This window comes from Danio rerio, chromosome 15 (genome assembly GCF_052040795.2).
Source record: "Danio rerio strain M-AB ecotype USA chromosome 15, GRCz13ab, whole genome shotgun sequence".
Classification (NCBI taxonomy): Eukaryota; Metazoa; Chordata; class Actinopteri; order Cypriniformes; family Danionidae; genus Danio; species Danio rerio.
This window is the reverse complement of record NC_141035.1, coordinates 28,294,859-28,316,220: the sequence shown is the minus strand read 5'-3', so window position 1 is coordinate 28,316,220 and position 21,362 is coordinate 28,294,859. Positions and strand designations below refer to the sequence as shown.

Sequence of the window (21,362 nt, the reverse complement as noted above, 5' to 3'; positions counted from 1 at the left end):
TATATTATATATTTATATTATAATAAGCACTCAGACAAACGCGCATTTGCCTGTAGGAATGACATCCCGACCTCATAATTCTCTTTTCATACAGCCTTATATATGTCTATTACACAGCCATAATACACTTTGATATAGCCTGGTTCGTTCTATCGTTTTGCTTTCTCGTTACAATCCATCTGCTTTGTTTCAATCAAGCCGAGACCACCTCATTCAGGCGATCTTGGATTCGAGCACGATTGCGGGAATCACATATACCAAACAAACCGCACTAACTGGGCTAACGAGACCGGTTCCGAAACAAACGTCTAGGTGTGAAAAGCACCCTATTTGCACACAATTGTCTCAGCCAAACTTAACTTTAGTGACTGTTTATCCGATCGGGCCAGTAACGATCTTCTCTACTGTCCCGAGCGTCTTGCATGCTGGCCCTGGGCAATCAGGCAGTCCTGATTGATGACCTGTAATAGTTTTAAATATACTAAAAATATGTTTTATGTTATGAATGATTTTTTGCAATAATATTAAAGTGATATAGTAAAGATAAAAGATGTTGGAATTATTTAAATCTGTATATATGCTGTTGTATATGGTATTGTACTTAATATGTTTTGGCCTGATCAACTTGTTATTCAGCCATGCTTGCACCAACAAGTTTATAAGATGAATAAACAAAAATGCAGTCAATAACGAGTGCAGTGCTAATCGAAAATTTGAATACCGCTTCACTCGTTATTGACTCCATTTTTAACTGTTCGTCTTATTGTTCTAAATATGCACAACAAATATACATTTTTTTGCTTTGAAAACTATCTATACAACAGGGCTTCAGGAAATATAGAAAAATGTTGTTATCACAATAATAGTAGATGGGATAGAGAATTGCAGTATACAGAGAAATGTGATCATTTAAATATATTTTATGTGCCAAGTGTTTGTGTTGCCTGCAGGCGTTGTCCCATTTTGACCAATCAGATGGGTCCTTAATATCCTTATATCTGCCTCACATGTGGGTAAACCTGGTGCCTCAGAGCACAGAGTGAAAAAATGTCAGGAGTAGTGGAAAATGACAGCAGCAAACTTGTGCCTGAAAAGAACTGTACATCTAAAATATGGCAATATTATAACTTTAAGCTAGAAGATATGTCACAAACCTCGGTACATATTATAGGGATGCAGCGATTGATTGATTTCACTATTACCTGCATTTTAATTCAAGGTTAATAAATTGTAAAGCTCCCACAACACTGTTTCTGTTGCAAGGATTCTATTGCAATTTGTAGTAAATGAAAATGAAGTTATGCCACCAGTGTGACAGCTTAATGTCATGAGTTTACAAGAAACACAAAGGATATTACCATCAGTGCCCATAACTCTTTGTGTTCCGGTTCTCATTGGAGTGTACATATATTTTAATATCTATGAAATCAAACACAAACTTGTATATTAAACTCGTGATTTGTCTGTTGCTGTATATCGGATTTCTAGATGCGGTAGCACGCGGTCAGCTGCATATTGATATTGGTGCATCCTTTCATGTTAATAATGTTTACAAGTTAATACGTAAATATCTAATTCATGTGGATGTTGAACAGAAATGAAAATTTCCACTATAAACCAATTATTTATGGCCTGCATACTTTATTTAGTTTTTACAGTTCTTTTAATATTATATTAATAAAGACAGGTTAGGAAAGGAAATATATTTTGCTTAAAAGATTCTCTAGTTTTAAGACGCTATGTGGTTAGATGCGAAATATTATTGCATATTAATGCATTTTGTGTTTACATGTCTATGGGAAAACCAAACCCATAGACAAACAAATCAGAATATATGCAAAGGTTTCTAGTCATTCATAGTTTTTTTTTTTAGGTCAAAATGTTTACACCTTCATTGACCTTTTTTGTTGGCTGAATTACATTTGAAAAAAATGTAAACATAAATAACAGATTTGATGTAACAAAAAAAAGTATTTCTTTAGGGAAATTTTATATTGCAAGAAATATCGTTGTCACTATATTCAATATCAATATCAGTTATTTTTTCAATATCGTGCAACCATTCCATAAAAGACTGCTTTTCTTATTAAACAGCCTGTAAGACAATGTCAAACTGAACTGGCATGTATATTCTGGCTAAGTTGGTTTAGGATGATGACATTGGCATACAAACTCTCCATTATAATCACTGAAGCAGTGAAATTAATTTCATCATTTCAGCACTTTGTGTTTGATAATGAGAAAATATGCAAGCACACTAAATTCAGTGAGTGAATTTGTCTGTGCACACTCTAACAGAGCTGAATATTGTAACATCACCATTATTCCTAAACTTGAGGACAGAAATGTGTTATAATGCTTTAAAAAATCTGTAAGAACATATAGAATCTGAATGCCACAGATTGTCGCATTTTTACATTTGACTTCAACTATAGGAGCATTTTTGCTAACTTGAAGCTGTGGGGCATTTTTTCATCTTTGCTTCGAGCCAATTTCTGAGTCTTGCCCTCAAAATTTGTTTGAGAGATTGGGCAAATTTAGTGGCTACCGATCAAATAATACAATGATTTATCAGCCACTACCAGCTTCTATATCCTACTCAAGAATGTGCCACCCAGGGTCTCATGATCATAACAGTAATAATTACCTCATTAAAGTAACCATTGCATTTACTTCAAGGTGTTTTTAGTCTGATTAAATGATTGATTTATCATTTGTTCAAATTGTTCAATTGTTTTATCTATCGTTCGTTCGATCTGTGGGTCATTTGTTCGGTCTCTTTCTATCTATCTGTCTGTCTGTCTGTCTATCAATCTATCGTTCGTTTGTTCTATATCTTTTGATCGTTCGTTCCTTTGTTCGTTCAGTCGTTATGTCTGTCTGTTTGTCTTTCGATCGTTCATTCTTTCTATCTATTGTTCTATCTACAATATCGATCGTTTTATCTATTGTTCGTTTGTTCTATCTATCGTTCGTTTGGTCAGTGGGACATTCGTTTGGTCGTTATGTCTGTCTGTCTGTCTGCCTATTGTTCGTTCTATCTATTTATTTACTTTATTCTATCTTGCGTTTGTTCCTTTGTTTGATCAATTTCGTTCAATCTTTATGTCTGTCTATCTATCGATTGTTTGTTCTATCTCTCGTTCTATCTACAGTATCTATCATTTTATCTATTGTTCGTTTGTTTCATCTATCATTCTATCTAACGTTCGTTCGTTAGGTCAGTCGGTGGGTCATTCGATCGGTCGTTATGTCTGTTTGTCTATTGTTCGCTCGTTCGTTCTATCTATATATCGATTTATTGTTATTTTGTTCTATCTGTCTTTCGTTTGTTCGGTCGATGTCTGTCTATCAATCGATTGTTCGTTCTATCTATCGTTATTTCTATCTATCATTCTTGTCTAACTTTACCTGTCTGTCTAACCATCTATCTATCTGTCTGTCTGTCTATTTATGAGCAAGATACACAAGTAGCAGTGCGATATCAGCTGTCGTCACAGCTGTTCTGAGAACCATAAATGCATATGAAAAGTTATATAAGTTCAAAATGAAATAACCTTTCAAATTGCCTGTCATCCTAAATAGTGCAAAATGTGGCCCACCGTGAGCCTTTTCAAGTTAGTGTCTGGCAGCTCCTGCATTTTGTAAAGGTGAACAGGTTGGTGTGATTGGAGTGTGTGTGTGTGTGTGTGTGTGTGTGTGTGTGTGTGTGTGTGTGTGTGTGTGTGTGTGTGTGTGTGTGTGTGTGTGAGTGTGTGAGTGTGTGTGTGTGTGTGGGTGTGTTTGAGTGTGTTTGAGTGTGTGTTTGTGGGCAGAGAGAGTGTGAGGCAGCTGGTGTGGTGGGAGGCCGACGCTCGGACTGGTCTTGTGACTGAGACATCATCAGCCCTGAGCTCTCAGCATTGTGTCTGTGCAGCCGATCATCTGAGCAGCTCTGAGGGGGGAGCACTGGCCAGAACACAACCAGCTCCAGCAACAAACAAAGCGCTATTTTAGAATGAGGTCATTCCTATCTGCCTATAGTTTGATGCTGTTTACTAATAAAACAAACAGTTGGAATGCAGGCCATTTGTGTAACTATGACAACATAGTTATTAAAGTAATAGTTCACCCAAAAAAATAAGATTTGCAGACAATGAATTCACCCACAAGTCATTCGAGATCTAGGTGACTTTTTTTGTTAATCAGTGCAATGTTTAATGAAGGTTTTTAGCTGAAACTAGGCATGGGACGAACTTTCTGCTCTACTGTTCCCACTGTCTATATATTTTTTTACGTTTTGTTTTTTAGGAGAACAGAGTCTCCAGCAGAAAAGATATACAAAGATGCAGTTTTAAATTGTATAGAAATCTGTGTTTTTGAAACTAATAAAGACAGCAAAAGTCAATAATTAGTTTAAATAATTCAGGCTGACATGTTTAGGGCTGCACGACTAATTGAAAAAAGATTGCAATCTTGATTTGACCCTATATGCGATCTTATTTCAGCTTTTCTACAATTCAGCCAATTATTTTCAAGGTCAGGAGAGAAGCTTAAAGTTGGACGCACAAGTCTGCATTGTTTTCTTTACTTTGCTTAGTAACATTGACACCTTTGAATGGCATTAAAAGTGTCACATACTGTATTTATAAGGTATAATTTACCCCAAAATATAATTTCTGTCTTAATGTAATGATGTATTCACGGCTGCAAAATCACACAATTTATTTACCTCAGAAAGGACATGTGTGCCTGACAGGTCTACTTTAGTGAACAGAAACTGCATAAGTTGTGAATGACGATCAGTTTGTTGCATACAGTGATCGTTATGGAGCCGTGCGGGAAGTAGGGCTGCACGATTTTGGCAAAAATGTGAATCACGACAAGAAGATCAACATTTTCCTCACGATTCTGTAAATGTAAAATAAAGGTTAAGATGATTTGTCTATAAATATTGTTAATTCTCAAAGATATGGTAAAAGAGCAATAACAACAACAACAATAATAATAACATTATACGTATGTGTATACTGTTGGGTCACAAAACATCAAAACACATTTTTTGAGCTGTTGACAGTTGTATATGTGTCTCACACTGCTAAAAACACTATGGACACATATATTTCACTAAAAAGTGAAAATTGGTTGTTTTTGCGTTATTTCAAGCAAATTCGTACTTCTGGTTTAAAGCCAATTTTTGAAACTGCGTCACGGCCATGAGATCTTAACGTGTATTCCAGCGTGTAGACTGGACGTCTGTACCTGGGAGTTCTTTATTACGTCTCTGAGTGTGTTGCATTCATTCATGAGTATGACTTGGTTCAAACCAATCAGCGTGCTCTATTACGTATGTGCTGCAACTTCATTAATATGCATGATAGCTTCCAAGACTGTTTTTACCAGTTTCAGTGTTAAGACGCCAGAGAGACGCTGTGTTGTGTTGCCAAGCGGGAGAACATAAATTGTTTTGAGATACGAGTCGTCAGTGTTGCTTTTATAATGTGCTGCAGTGAAGGTTTTGTTTTCATTTTCCATCTATGAGAGCGCAGCTGGACTCACGTGTGGATTACAGTGCCCGCGACGCGCCTTAGAAATACGTGTTTAAGGAACATTGTTTACCTGAGAGCTTTTTTTATCTGGAAATGGTGAAATCCAGATTTGCCGCTCGTCTCTTTTTAATAAAGACGCAGATCCAGTTTGTGTTGATTGTCCTGTCTCTACAGATTTGGTAAGTGAGCGACTAGTGGTCTTTGTTTATTCAGAGGCAAAAAACTCACACATGCAAATCAAATCTCCCGCATGGCCCTCAAACGATTACTCTGTGCAACAAACTGAACGTTATTTACAAGTTCATTACCTGTTATTCACAGCTTATGCAGGTTCTGTTCACTAAAGTAGGTGTCATGCGTGCATGCCCGCGTTCTCGGTAGTAAACACAGAGTCAACAAACAGCTGGCGTGTGATTTTGCGGCTGCAAATACATCATTACGTGAAGATAGAAATGAAATTTTTGGGTGAATTATACCTTATGAATTTAGTATGTGACACTTTTAACACTATTCGATGGTGTCAATGTTGCTGTGAAGACTTTTGCAACTGCCTTGCTTTTCTCCTGACCTTGAAAATATAACTGGCTGAATTGTAAAAAAGCTGAATTAAGATTGTGTGGATGGTCGAATCAAGATCGTGATCTTTTTTCAATTAATCCTGCAGCTCTAACTTGAAGTATGATTTACATGTATGTTTTTTTTCTCAGAGTGGCACACAGCAGTGAAAGTGAGACCAAAAGCGATCATATCGCATTTTACAGTTTCGACAACAACAGGCATTTAAATGCTTTTTTTTTCTTTCAAAGGCAACACAAAGTGCTGTGCATGAAAGTAAATGTTAACTGGGTCAGTATAACTTCTCTAGTCTATATGACCTTAATATCATGCAAGAAGCATTCTGATACAAATGTTTCATTTTACAAGTGAAAAAAATTATCTAATATTGTTGTCAAGGATAAATAACAAGCATATGTCAAAGACATAATAATACAACTTCAGAATTATGAAAAGTTGTATTCTGATGTTGTAACTTTACTGCGAGTTAACAAACAGGACAAATTTAAAGTCTTTTCAATCCATTCCAAGTCTATACAAAATTTAGCATTTTATCCAACCGTAGTCCTTCACATAGGCCTAATATTATTATTATTGTTGTTGTTTTACCATATGTTTGAGAATAACAATAATAATAATAGGCTACTCATATTAATATTAATTTTACATCTACAAAATCGTGATATTGATTTTAAGCAACAACAAATAAATTGTGATTGTCATTTTAGCCAGAATTATACGGCCCTATGTTTACTGTTACAAAATATTTCAAATCTTTCCCAAAATAAAATATATTGTATTGATAGGTGGAAAAGTTTTAGTTTTTTACTCATACATTTAAAAAGAATATATTTTAGAGCAGTAACCACAATAGCGTTAAACTGTGATGTTTTTTTCTAAGGTTATCGTAACATCATAACCTTACACCAGCTCATGCCTATAGCTGAAACTATGGTCCTTGGTAATAAAATGTCAATGCTACCAGCACTTTAAAAGTAAAAAAAAAAAAAAGCATAAATGATGGCACATTTACATCATCTGTAAAAAAATAATCAGCCTCAATATCAGAAATAATTCTGCATCTGACTGTAATTGCAATACGCTGCCAAAGAGAAGTGAATACAAGAAAGATAGAGATAGAAGCATTTTTGTGCTCGCTTTTCAAGTGTTTGTGTCAATAGTGATTATTATTAAGATCTTTTTTGAGAACAATTTTTATGTTCTCATTCATGTTCTTTTCATATTAAATTGACACTAAAGCATGATGTAAGCAATTTTCTTCTGAAGGACATATTAACATTATTTATTAATAACATAAATAATTCAAACTTAATCTAGAATGAATGGTGGAAGATTATGAAGGTAATCATAAACTTTTAGTAAATTGCTTTTCAAATGTACAAATTGTGAATAGATCAATAAATATATTCATAAATTAATAATTGCAATTACGATTAATGAACAATTATTTTATTTATTTATTTAATGTTTTTGCCCTCATAGTTCACTAACAGGTTTTGTACAATAAATATGCTCACAAATTACAAGTGAAAGATTTTTAAATGAAGGGTGTATTACTTGAAAAATAATTGAAGGAAACACACACGCTCATCTATTATCTATTATCATCTATTATTGAACATCATTGCTGAACAATGGAATTTAAAACAATGGAATGTACCTAACTGAACAATCACAAAGCTTACGATACGTGTTGTTGTGACGTGTAGATACATTTTTTTTGAGAGGTGTGCGGTTATGCGAAGGCTGTGCCGGACCGTATGATGGCAGAAGTATAATATTGGAATAATATAATAAGTTTAAATAGTAATATAATAAATATGAATTAGCCTTAAAGCGGGGTCACGTGACTCCACACACGGTAGGGTAAGTTATTGAAAAAATTGACCTGGAAGCATTAAATCGATTAGAAGTTCTGAATGTTGATTTCGATTATTTTTCGATTAATTGCTCGGGCCTATTTCCAACTCAGTCTTCTGTATGAGCCAGTAATTTCACCCAAAACCAGTTGATATAATAACTGTTTAATGTTCGTAGCATATTCTTTTTTACATGTACATTTTTAGTACTTTGTGTCAGTCCATAAGTCTGGCTAATGATGGAAATAGCTCTACTAACTCAGAGGGCTAGCATTTGGAATAGTGATGGACAGTAGTAACTGTGACGCAGCGGAGCTGAATATATTCTCAACAGAAAAATTACAAGGTGTGCCAATCTAGAATGATTCACTACAGCTGTGAACCAGGTGTCCTTATGTCTCTCATTAAATCGCTCTGTCGGTTAGTCAGTCATGCACGTAAGCAGATAAACATCGTTCGAGACGGTAGTTTGCAGCCTCTTGGCCATTGGCTCAAAGATGCTGTTGCCATGGAAACTGACGTGCTAGTTGTTGCTGGGCTTTAGAGGGGAGCCGGTGCTGGAAGCGATTCCTCTCATGAGTTTTGGCTGGAGTGTGCTTGACTGCTCTGACACTGCGCTTATTAAAACACCCTGCTTGCATCAGATGGAGTGGGATATTTCTGTCTTTTATATACATCATATTCATAACTATCAGACATGCTATTTCAAGCTCCTGGAAACATTCCTTCATATTAACATGATAGCATCAGGATTTGCTGCAGGTTGTTGACTGTACATCCATGTGAATCTCTCATTCTAGTACATATCAAAAGTGCTACATTGGATTGAGATCTGGTCACTGTGGAGGACAAAAACCCATGTGAAAGTTATCCTGAGTTTCCTTTTCTTATCTGACAGGAGTAGCATTGGTGTGTTTTGCTGGTGCGGTTGCTGTAACATGTCTGCTTCAAGGTTTGCCATTTCATGTGTTCAGAGAGGCTCTTTTGAACATAGTGATTATTTGTGTTACTTTCAATTTTTTCTGTTAGCATGAACCAGTCCAGCCATTCTCCTCTTTCATCAACAAGCCATTTCTTTCCCACAAAACTGGCTATCAAGGCATATTTTCTCTTTTCGGCTCATTGTCTGTGAACTCTAATAATGTCATTTATGTCCAGTAAATCAAATTGTGCATACATATATTTTTTTAAATTTATATTAAAATTGTGGTTTAACTGGTGTAATAATACAAACAAACCTTTGAAAGTGTTACATCACTTTTGTTACTTTTTAATGGTCGAGGGGGAATAAAAAGGAAAACATTAAGCCAGTTGTAATTATTGTCGCCATTTATAATAAATGAGGAACAACAACACAAGAACGTGCTATTTAAGTGAACTTGTTTATTATAAACAAGCTGTGGATATTTAAATACTTGAAAAAATAAAGTTTCACACAAAAGAAGGTTTAAGAAATAAGAACGATTTCACACAAAACAAAACATTAACCAAGTTTACCAGACATGAGGACAAAGGGAACGGGACTGTGCCAAAGAAAAGAATAAAACATAAATCAACCAACTAACCCATTAAACTCTTCCCCTAGTACTACAAAATAAAACAAAAAGTAATTATTTAATGTCCCAGATGTCATATTTTACTCTCTCCTTCCAAAGCAAAACTTATAAGTGTAACTTATTGTATTATTAAAAGAATGCTGGTGTGCGCCATGTACATTACATGACAGCTTACCTATTCGCTCTTCTCCGTCTAATAATTAGGCGTGGGCCGGTATAAGATTCTAACGGCATGAAAACCTTGGATAAAAATATGTATGTAATATACATGGCAAACAAAGCACACCAACAAAAGTTAAACAAACAATGTTGGATCAAAGCAAAAGGGAAAAAAACAAAGAAAACAAATGTCAAACACAGCTTAAGTTCGCACAAAATGCCGGCTATCCCAAACTGATGTGGCGTTTTCCTAATATAGTGTCCCACCGTTTTGCAGCACAACGATTGGGGCTTTTCTCAATTGCATCATCACACATCAGTCTGTGTTCCAAATGATTGAAATGCAACACAGCCAACCTGCGTATCCTATAAACGTAAGACGAAACCAGCAAAAGTGAAACAACAGTCCCCACACTGTATAACGTCATATACACGTAACAGAAAGCATTGAGTTTTAATTTGTTAACTGAAAGAAAGTTTTATACTGCAAGTGAATAACTTGGTCAGCTCTTTCGAGACTGACTTGAAATATGCGGTGGTCAGAATGATTTTAAATAAGCTGAATGAGGAGGCCGTTGAGTCATTCTGGACTCTGATTTTCTATCTGTGTTCTATCATAATAATGGTAGGGCCGTTAGTGTTTTGACTGCAGCTCCTGGTCGTCTCCTGTACACTTCCTCTCTCTCCTCTCTCTCTTTCTCTTTCTTTCTCTGAGACACACAAGAGGAACTGTTCTGACCACATCTGCTGTAATGCACAAACCCAGATGCAAACAGCAGTTTAAACACATACTTTTTCTTACAGTTGTCTTATCAACCTTCTTTACAATTTAAAACATCTTTGGAGATCTTTACTGCTGAGGTAATATCTGCAGGACACCGGCCCTCCAGGAACAAGTTTGGTGATCCCTGGTATAGCAGAACGTTTTGGCAGTTTTAAAACCTTGACTTTTCCAAATCGCGGTATACCTAGAAAACGGTTATTGTCCCATGCCTAAACACAGGGCTGTTTATACATTCAGGTTCTGGGTCCTAAAAGGTGCGTATTATTTTTATCTATACATTGCTAATGGTCTTTTCTTTTTCTGTCAGGTTTTGGTCCGTATGAGGCCACTGTCTTGCAGATGAGCCATCAGTGGGGGCTGTCGTGTCGCAGACCCAGATAGTGACTGGCGGCTGCGGCCCAGGCCCCTCACAGCATGCCCAACGCTGTTCGCGCAGGGAGTCTGAAAGACCCCGACATCGCAGACCTCTTTTTTAAAGAAGACCCTGAAAGACTTTTCTCAGACCTGAGGGAGATTGGCCATGGCAGCTTTGGTGCTGTTTACTTTGTGAGTATTTATACATCTTCCAAAAAAAAAAAGACCTTTTAAAACTATAACGTAATTTAGTTTGCGAGTTAACACCAAAATTATAGTCATTCTAGTACTGAATTAAAGCATGCATGTATGTTTTTACAGGCACGAGATGTGCGGACCTCAGAGGTGGTGGCCATTAAGAAAATGTCCTATAGTGGAAAACAGTCCAATGAGGTGAAAATCATGTTCTCGATTCAAATCAAATGCTGAAATGAATACAGAAAGTAATCAAAAAAAAAAACTAGGGCTGCTCGGTTATGGGGAAAATCATTATCACAATTATTTTGGTCATAATTGTAATCATGATTATTCAAAACGATATACAGCTGAAGTCAAAATTGTTTGCCCTCCTGTGAATCTTTTTTTATACATTTCCCAAATGATGTCTTACAGAGCAAGGAATTTTTTGCAGCATTTCCTATAATCTTCTGGAGATAGTCTTATTTTTTTAAAATTCCGGCTAGAATAAAAGCAGGTTAAATATTTGTAAAAGTATTTTAAGGTAAATATTATTAGTCCCCCTTAAGCAATGTATTTTTTTGATTGTCTGCAGAAGAAACTACTGTTATACAATAACTTGCCTAATTACCCTAACTTGCTTTTATTAACCTAGTTATGCCTTTAAATTGCACTTTAAGCTAAATACTAGTATCTTGAAAAATATCCAGTAAAAGATTATGTACTGTCATCATGGCAAAGATAAGATAAATCAGAAATAAAAAATGAGTTATTAAAACTATTATGTTTAGAAATGTGTTGAAAATTTTTTTCTCTCCATTAAAAACAGAAATTTGGGGAATAAGGGCCACTAATAATTCAAAGAGGCTAATAATTCTGACTTCAACTGTATATATACAGTTATTTTCCTCCAAGTAAAATATGGAAAGGGAAACAAATACAATAGAATAAAAATATGAAACCAACTGTGCTTTAAGCATCTTTACTGTAAGAAAAAAACGTTAATTATAGCTACATAAGTCCTTCACTCAAGAGCAGTTAGTGATTTTGTCCTTTTGTTGTTTCATTAATAATGGTAAAAACAGTCAGCAGCAGGAATCTTGAACACTGTCCCTTTAAGAGCAGCACCGTTCTGATTTATGGGTTCACTTTCACATGTCTTTTCTCTACTCGTTTATTTATTACATAAATGGTTAATATGAATAATCACTAAACACCGCATTTAGACACACATTTGCATGTATTTGACCATTAAAGTGCTTACATTAAGATGATTTAAGATGGGTGTGCTCTGCTCGTCTCTGATGTTAAGCTCACACACAACAGCATGCGATCTCTTTCGTGCTTTTTCTTTCGCGCTTAAATGAATGATGCGGATCCCATGCTGCAAATGGTACATACTTTTTGTCATTTTCACATGAAACATGAGCTTTGCAAAGCAACAAATGTTTACAACTGGAAAGGGGGCGTTATATGATGTAATATTCGTTTTATCTCGATTGTTTTTTTTAATAATCGTTTGAATACCAAAAATTTAAATTGCAACTGAATTTCGATTAATTGCACAGCCCTAAATGGAACCAAATTACTCTATTTTAAACTGATGAAATGAAACAGAAATAATCAATTAAAAAATCAGTTCAGTAAATGATACTAAAAAGTACTGCGTCTTATAGTTGACCGTTTTTTTTACAGTGAGGGAAAGTAAAGGCTCTGCTCTTTATCTGAACACTATTATCTGAACACTATATCATGTCTTAGAATCAATTGTTCCAAATGAAGGTAAAACATTCAGATTCCTCATGCTGCCCTGAAGGGATTTGCCTAACCATTTTCTTTTTAAATTTAATCCATTCTCTCTTGGTTTTTCCAGAAATGGCAGGATATAATAAAAGAGGTGAAATTCCTTCAGAGGATAAAGCACCCAAACAGCATAGAGTATAAAGGATGCTACCTGCGAGAGCACACAGCATGGGTAAGAAACTCAGCCCTGATTATGTATTAGTTCTTATGCCAACAGTCTATATCCATGGATTTTTGGAATATGAACAGTATTTTGCACTGTCTGGAGCCAGCACCTAAGCTTTTGACTCATCATAGCACACGTGCTGCTGACGATGTGACAATAAAAGTGATTTGAACCTGTCTCTGATTCTCTAGCTGGTTATGGAGTACTGTCTGGGGTCCACCTCAGATCTCCTCGAGGGTAAGCTTGGATATTTTGATGCTTGTGTTGATATGCTACAAAGATATGGACTGTGTTTATACTGTCTCTTGCTACAAAAAAGAAGGATGTATTTCTGGAAGTGTTTGTTTATTAGAGATGCGCGGTTGGCGGTTATAGCCGCGGACTCCGCGGATAAACCGCGGATCGGGCGGATGACGTTACGAAAAAATTATATTTTAATTAAATTCGGGCGGGTGGCGGGCGGTTGTACTGTTTTTATATTCATAGCTGGCGCACCAACGAAAAAGCCTGGGACTGACTTCACAGAATGGGAGGAGGAATCGGATACATTAATTCTGGATGAAGTGTACAGAAGTATTCCTCTACAAACTTCCGTATAGACGGATCAGCAGAGGAAAATCTACTTTCCTTTTGGGAGAAATAAGGCCAGGCATTCCCATGACTACAGCACCTTTACAAGAGAATTCTATGCATTTCAGCAACAAGTGCTGCGAGCGAGCGCTCCTTCAGTGCAGCAGGGCGCATTATAGTGGCTATGCAGGCGCTCCCGTCTGAATCCTGACACAGATGCTATTTTATTCCTGCATTGTGCCAAGAAAAAATCAAACTAGACCTAAGGTCAGGCATATTAAACCAATTAGCCTATGTTATTTAGGTTACACATATGTTTAATATAAACTTTTGAGTTCGGTCAGCTGATAATTTTACGTTCATATTGGTTTAGCCTATTCTATTCTAGACATGTTGGCCTCGCTTTTACGTTCCGAGGCTTAGGTTATTTTGCCAGAATTTCTTTGTCGCAAATTTAATGGCGTAGTATTTCGTTATGCTTCAAGTTTGAGGGGAATGGGGATGATCCTAAGTCCATGGGTTATTGGGGCTCTTGTCATACATGCACTTTAGCCTGGTCAGGTTCGCTCAAAGAGGGATGGCATATCTATTTTTCTAATTTAATTTCTAATTGTGGGGGTGACTGAACCTACAAGGCTAAGGCACGATATGACGTTTTAATTAAAGAATTTTCAACTGTTTGCCAAAGCATGCGACAATAGCCTATGCCTACATTAAGATAGCTATTTATGTTAATATTTTTTTTTTTTACTGCCTGTTGTTTCTTTTGGCATATAAAATAGGTATTGTCTGATAGAGATATCAATAAAGGTTAATCTGTGTCGCAGAACTGTGTTGTTTCCGATTTCTACAAGCTCAATAACATCCACAGCAAAAAAAAAAATAGTCGAAAAACTGTGCCCATTAATTAGATGTGCAAGGCAAGCAGGTACGTTTTTGGGGTTGCTATGGACAACTACAAATGCAAACATTATTAGGCTATAATGTAAATGACTTAATTTATCTATTTACTAAAAAATTAAGTGAAATAGGCATTTAGTAGTAGGCTAAATAGCAGCATGTTGAAATGATGTGTCAATGCGTTTTCTATTAGGCTACAATAAAAAAAAGTTGTATAGTACAGTGCGTTTAATTTAGGCTATTTATTTATTTTTGTCCCTGTGCGCCGATTGGAGACTGAGTTCACTGCTGATATTCTGAGAGCTCGGGTGCTTCTCATTTCTTATTTGTGCATCCTCGTTTCCTTTCCTTGCTTTCTTTCCTCGTGTTTCCAACCCACCGGGATAACGTTACGAGGGAAGGACGCAAGGAAAAGACTGAAGGACCGAGGAATCGAATCAAGTGAAAAGACACGTCTTCGTATCTTTAGCGTCACTTCAAAGCGTCGTCAATTAATGACTTGCACGTTTGGATTAACTGCATGTCTACATTAAAGTCATTCTCTATTATATAATGATCAATAAAGAAACATTAATTTAATAAAAAAAAAGGAATAAGCCATTCAAATAAAGAGCCCAATCAGCAGATGGCGGGCGGGTGCGGTTTTAAAAATTGGTCAAAAATGTTAGTGCGGATGGATGGCGGACGGATGATGAATTTTGTCATGCGGTTGCGGATGAAATAATAGCCCATCCGCGCATCTCTATTGTTTATCTCCAGTGAGACTCTCCTCTTTAAAACAGATTTTGTTTTACTTGCAGTACACAAAAAACCTTTACAGGAGATTGAGATTGCAGCGATTACTCATGGTGCTTTGCAGGGTTTGGCGTACCTCCACTCCCACAACATGATTCACAGGTGAGTGAATCAGAAGAGAAGTGCCTTAGAATCTGGCCATGTATTGCTGAACTGAATCAGTATAGACCTGACTCACTCTGATAAATAACCTTGCTGTGTTTTCGTGGAACTGCTTTGTGTTGTATTGAACTTGATGACACTGTTACATATTTCGGGTTTGACTATTTTGTTTTTTTACCTCTAAACAATGGTGGAAAGATTTTCATTGGTGAAAAAAACTGTCAATTTTGACTCACTCAGTATTAACCTCTTTATTGTTGAACTGTTGTATAAAGTCAATATTGCATTTGCAACCTTATGTTGGTTTTCAGAAGAAATTAAACTCTATTTAGCATGATTTCACTTGTATTACTGGTTATATGTGTCATATAAATAAGAAAAACCCATAAAGTGAACGTTTTTTTTTTGTTGTTACAATAAAGTTAATGGTCCCTATCATACACCTGGTGCAAGACGTGTTTGCCGCGATCTGTTGCTATTTTCAGACCAGCACAACCCTAATTTTCCCGTTTTGCGTCACGTTGTTTAAATAGCAAATTCATGGCCATGGGTGGACTCATGGGTGTTCCAGCCTAGAAAAGAGGTGTGTTAAGGTGCATTGTCAGCGCTTTGCTATTTTAAGGGACTAAAATAGACTGAGCAATAGACCAGCTGAAAGTCTAAAGTCCGCATTAGTTGTGCGCCTCACTTACACATTACTTAATACACACAGGATATACAGCAATACGCAAATATCTTTACAAATGAAAAATACTTTACTTCATAAATATAAAAGCCACTGCCTCCATGCCTTCTTCATCTGAGGAGCTTTTTCAATTTATTCACGACAACTTGCTTTTGTATAATGTTGTGGTTATTAATATTATTATTATTATTATTATTATTATTATTGTTTTTTATATGCATATTTATATTAATTATATTAAAAACAAGCTTAGATTTGTCCATCTGTCAGGTTTTGGACCACATAGGGCATAGGACATGTAATTGAATAAAAGTCAGTTTTTTGACCACACTTTGTTATTATTGCTCATATATTCGTTTGCTGGAAATCAGAACTGAATTTAGAAATCGCTATGAAAGAAATCTTTGCGCTTAACAAGCGAAATTAAATATGTAGGCTAATGGATGTCTTTAGTGGAGTGTGTACAACAGTGTTACCTTATGCACGAAAGAGAGAAAGAGAGTTAAGAGGCAGAATGGAAAAAAGCCCATACTCTATCCTTGCGCTGCAGATGGTCTGTTTAACTGTTTTATCACTATTGAAGCATTCAGATTTACACTTACAAAATCCACCATGTAAATAGCAAATGCGCCAAGGCGTAACACAACTGACTCTTAAGGGGAATGGGAGATGAGATTGGGTTATTCTCAGAACACATCCATGACTAATTAAGAGAATAAGCTTAACCCTGTTAGACCATGCAGAGCGTATTTTTTAATCCTTAAAATAGCAAAAGTGGATTTGAACACTTTAGAGCTTTAGATAAGGGCAGTGTGTATTTCAGTTTTGTAAGTTTACTCACCCCCAACTTGTTTTTGTTTTCACAGGGATATCAAGGCTGGAAACATCCTGCTCACAGAGCCTGGACAGGTGAAGCTGGCAGATTTCGGTTCTGCTTCCATCGCCTCTCCTGCCAATTCATTCGTGGGGACTCCTTATTGGTGAGTTAAACTTTGTTTTTCAGTCATCTCTTGAGACTTTTAACGGATACAAATTTCATAGCATTTATCAGACTATATTAATATAAAGTCAGTGGGAAATCCAAATTTACAAAGATTATTTTGTGCACATTGTCATTCTTTAGGTGAACAAGTAATCTATGGTAATGAATCTATTTTGCTAATCTTCAATTAAGTAGTTAGTCTGACTATTTTCTTTTTTGTGGAGTGGCGATCCTTCCCTGTTAAGATCAGTTTGACAGGTTCATAATGTTGTTAACCACGCCCCTCTTACCGTTAGTTTGCTATGAGGGGATGATGCACAAAAAGAAAGCCTCGGCCTCTACTCAAAATTTCGTTTCAGTTTGAAGTACATCAACATACTGAAATAAAAGTCTCAGCAACTTCTTTTTCACACAGACTTTAATCAATTATTCATAGACAAAAAAATTGTGCCAGGAAAGCCTAAATATTGGTGGAATTAATCATGTTTGAAAAGCCTATTAGACCTGCCAAATGCTGAAATGAATTGTTAGTTTACTGATGATTGCTGTTTCGTCTATCACAGGATGGCCCCAGAGGTGATCCTAGCCATGGATGAGGGCCAATATGATGGAAAGGTTGACATCTGGTCTCTAGGAATAACCTCTATTGAATTAGGTGAGATTAAAAGATTTGATTAACATACACTTATATATTTTTAGTTTTTTTCCAGTCTGTTTCTGACCATGTTTTCTCCTCCAGCTGAACGAAAACCTCCGCTCTTCAACATGAATGCTATGAGTGCCTTATACCACATTGCGCAGAATGAGAGTCCATCCCTGCAGTCCAGTGAATGGTGAGTGATGGCTTTTTCTCATTCCTCCACTCAGAGCTGTAGTGTTTGAAATTCTCCTGCCCTCTTTATTTTCACTCAGGACGGACTACTTCAGAAACTTTGTGGACTCCTGCTTGCAGAAGTTGCCCCAGGACAGACCACACTCTGAAGAACTGCTAAAAGTAAGTGAAAGAAAGTTCACTGTTTAGACAGGAGTTTGTGGGTTCAGCGAGTTCTTCTTGAAGATGATGCTTGGGGACGCTCTAAGAATTCATTTCTTTTTAAAGGAATTTTTCCAGTGGTCTCTGCACTCTGATGCCTTTAGCTGTTTGGTTTTAATCTTAATGTTTTCTTGCATCTGTGGCACAAGGAGGTGCATAATGCTAAGCCTAACAATAAAACACTTTATTAGCTGGCTTGGTGGTAGTTCAGATTATTACTGTACTTTATCCACTTTCACTCATTTAGAAAATCCTAAGGTTGATGCTATACAGAGAGTTTTAAACACAATGGTGTCAATTTCATTTAAATTTCAAGTGTGAATCTGTGAGGGAAAACATGTTGTAAATAGAAGCCTCTGACCAATAAAACAATTAGTTCTTCAAAACAATAAAAAAAAACATTTTAATATTTTATCTTTTTAGATTTTATTATTAGTATTACTCTTTAATTATTCAAAATCTATACCGCTACAATGTCACAAACACATTTGTTGGAAACAATGCAAAACAAAACGGGTTATTCCTAATTCCTCAAAAATATTACATTCTTAAAAATTAAGTATTTTTTTCTAAATGATAAATATACATATATATTTTAAGGGTTTGGTTTATAGTGCATTTTTAAGGCTTTGTTGTGTTTATAAGATGCAAAGCAATGTGAGCTCATGCTTCCCTTTTAGAAAATCACTTTATTTTTTCATATATCTTACTGTGATTAAATACAGCTACACAGCTAATGTGAAAACAAATGTCATATTACACAATTCCTCTTAAAGGCTCGCCCTCAAAAGACTCTGATTGGTCAGCTAACATAATGTGCTGTGATTTGCGTATTTGCTCTGCTTCACTAGAATGTAGAATGCAGGGAAAGCGTCCACATAGAGAGACACTGAAAGCAGCCACATAGAGAGACACTGCACACGCTGCTGAAGAATGCGGCTGTTTGCAGGGGTTTGACTGATAAATATAAATTTGTAGCTACATTGTTTGCAATGCCAAACAGCATTTTCGGTTGTTTACATCCTTGTTTATGCCCTTGCTAAAACATACCGTTAAAGCTAGAAACTGTGCCTGTAGTTGATCAGTTTTAACAATTAAAAATACTTACAGGTTGTGGCTCACAATCCACAGCTTCGTCGGTTGGAGGAGTTTTTAGCTGAATCCAGCACTGACCTGGGAGAGATTCTGCAAGTTCTCCTTTGTCAAATGCTAGCGCTATAACTTTTTTTTATATAATTCTCTGGAACAAAAATAAAAATAAACTGTAAGCACTTCTCTCTTTGTGTCAAGTCTTGTGGTAGCCCAAATACAGAAACAGAAGAAGCTCTGTGGAAATAGAAGTGTTTGGACAGCATTTTACCTTTCTCTGCTATAACATTTCAGCGCCTCTGGGTGTGTGCGCATGGGGAAAATGCGTAACCGAAAGCCTTTATGATCTCACTAGACTGGGTGTATTTTTTTTGTAGTCCCCAAATTCGTTTGCTCTAGGCTTTGCTAAGCTAACTCTGTAAAGGCTAATGTCTCTCTTTGCATTTACCTTTGATCGTATTACATTCAGAGATGTTGTTTAAGTTCCCACATCTACATTACACATCAACTAAAGTTTAGAATATGATATCGTAGTGGATCAACTCTTTAAAGTATTATTTATTAATATTACTTTAATCATATTTATAAAGTATTAATTACACCGCTATTACTCCAGTCTTCACTATCACATGATCCTTTAGAAATGATTCCATGCTGATTTGGTGCTAAACAAATATTTCTTGTTTAAATGCAAGAAACCGTGATGTCTTTTAAGATTATTTGAGTTCAGAAGTTAAAAAAGAACAGCATTTAATTGAGATATAAAATTGTTAAGATACAATGTAAGACCCTGTAAATATAAAGATGTAAAGGTATTTATTGACACTTCCTGTCACATTTAATTTAATGCAATCTAACTAAATAAAATGATTATGTTCTTAAGTAAAACAGAAATTAACATATAAATGATTACTGTTTGGTGCATGCATTCATATTACTTGCTTATTCGAAACCATTTAATATTCTCTTTTAGTTTCTTTAAAGCATCTGATCCTTGTTTGTTGATCTCTTTTTGCCATGTGCAGCATGCATTTGTCCAGCGTGAGAGGCCAGAGTCTGTGCTTATTGACCTGATCCAGCGCACCAAAGATGCTGTGAGAGAGCTGGACAACCTGCAGTCCCGCAAGATGAAAAAGATCCTCTTCCAGGAGGCTCACAACGGCCCTGCGGTAGAGGTCCCAGACGATGAAGAGGTCAGTTATTGTAGTTGTACTGTATGTCTCCGTTTCCTTTGACCCTTGGTGCTCTGCCAAATTTCTTCCTGCAGCAGCAGGAAGTTGTGTTTCGTCCTGTCTATAGAAACACATTGCCTCAACTAATTCAGGATATTTTTACTGAAAAAAATGTTTCATTCATTCAATCTGTTGCAGGAAGTAGAGCACAGTGTTGGGCGTACGGGCACAGTGAACAGTGTAGGCAGTAACCAGTCCATCCCTAGCATGTCGATCAGCGCAAGCTCACAGAGCAGCTCGGTCAACAGCCTGCCTGACGCTACAGATGCCACTGACGACAACAAGAGTGAGGTGGACCTGATGGAGAAAGACCAGACCATCATACCCAACAGCTCCATAATTCACGTTAAACCGGTTTGTATTAACATTTAACTGCAGGTATTATATCGCTCGCCATTTCTTTAGCGCATGAGATAAAAGTTGACAAGTCTCAGACAACATTGTCAAATAGACTTCAAAAATGTCATTCACTGACGTACTGGTGGTTATTAGGGAGAGAACTGAAAAAAACTTATTCAATCCATTTCTAATCTGATTGGCTATTGTCTTATCCCATTCATAGCAAAAGAATCAGCTAAGCACATGTATACTTTTTTATTTCCTATTCTGAACTCCTGTACCTAAATCTTTACAGATTTGCTACCTATTTAGCATGCTTGTACAACCTTTCACGTTATTTTTTAAAGGTGTAGTATGTAAGTTTGACACCCAATGGTTGAACTCGGTATTGCATTCCTGGATCATAACAAATGCAAGTGCAAGTTGCCAGATTGATGACCAAAATGAGCAAGTCTGACGATCAAGCCTATAAAAGCTGATTTAAATCATGTTTTATATCAAAGCAACAGCACGCGATAGAAGGAATATTCTCCATATTAAAAGGAGTTTTGTTTCAACCAACACCTCGAAGTGATTATATTAGAAACGGCATTTATTTCTTGCAGGAGCACAACAGAAAACTGACATTGAGCACCTTAGGTACACCTCATGTGCTTTATTTAGCATTAAATGC

General features: G+C 36.3%; 1 protein-coding gene across 1 annotated transcript in view; it reads left to right on the top strand.

Moving 5' to 3' along the window:
- Positions 1–21,362, top strand: part of taok1a (TAO kinase 1a) — a 40,929-nt gene that overhangs the window by 9,174 nt on the left and 10,393 nt on the right. Inside the window, exons 2-12 of the mRNA XM_087284226.1 lie at positions 10,770–11,008; positions 11,138–11,209; positions 12,867–12,968; positions 13,154–13,199; positions 15,233–15,329; positions 16,881–16,994; positions 17,560–17,651; positions 17,736–17,829; positions 17,909–17,990; positions 20,144–20,311; positions 20,489–20,704. Of these exons, the coding sequence (XP_087140352.1) occupies positions 10,877–11,008; positions 11,138–11,209; positions 12,867–12,968; positions 13,154–13,199; positions 15,233–15,329; positions 16,881–16,994; positions 17,560–17,651; positions 17,736–17,829; positions 17,909–17,990; positions 20,144–20,311; positions 20,489–20,704 (1,215 nt within the window). The 5' untranslated portion in view covers positions 10,770–10,876. The remainder of the gene's footprint in view (positions 1–10,769; positions 11,009–11,137; positions 11,210–12,866; positions 12,969–13,153; positions 13,200–15,232; positions 15,330–16,880; positions 16,995–17,559; positions 17,652–17,735; positions 17,830–17,908; positions 17,991–20,143; positions 20,312–20,488; positions 20,705–21,362) is intronic.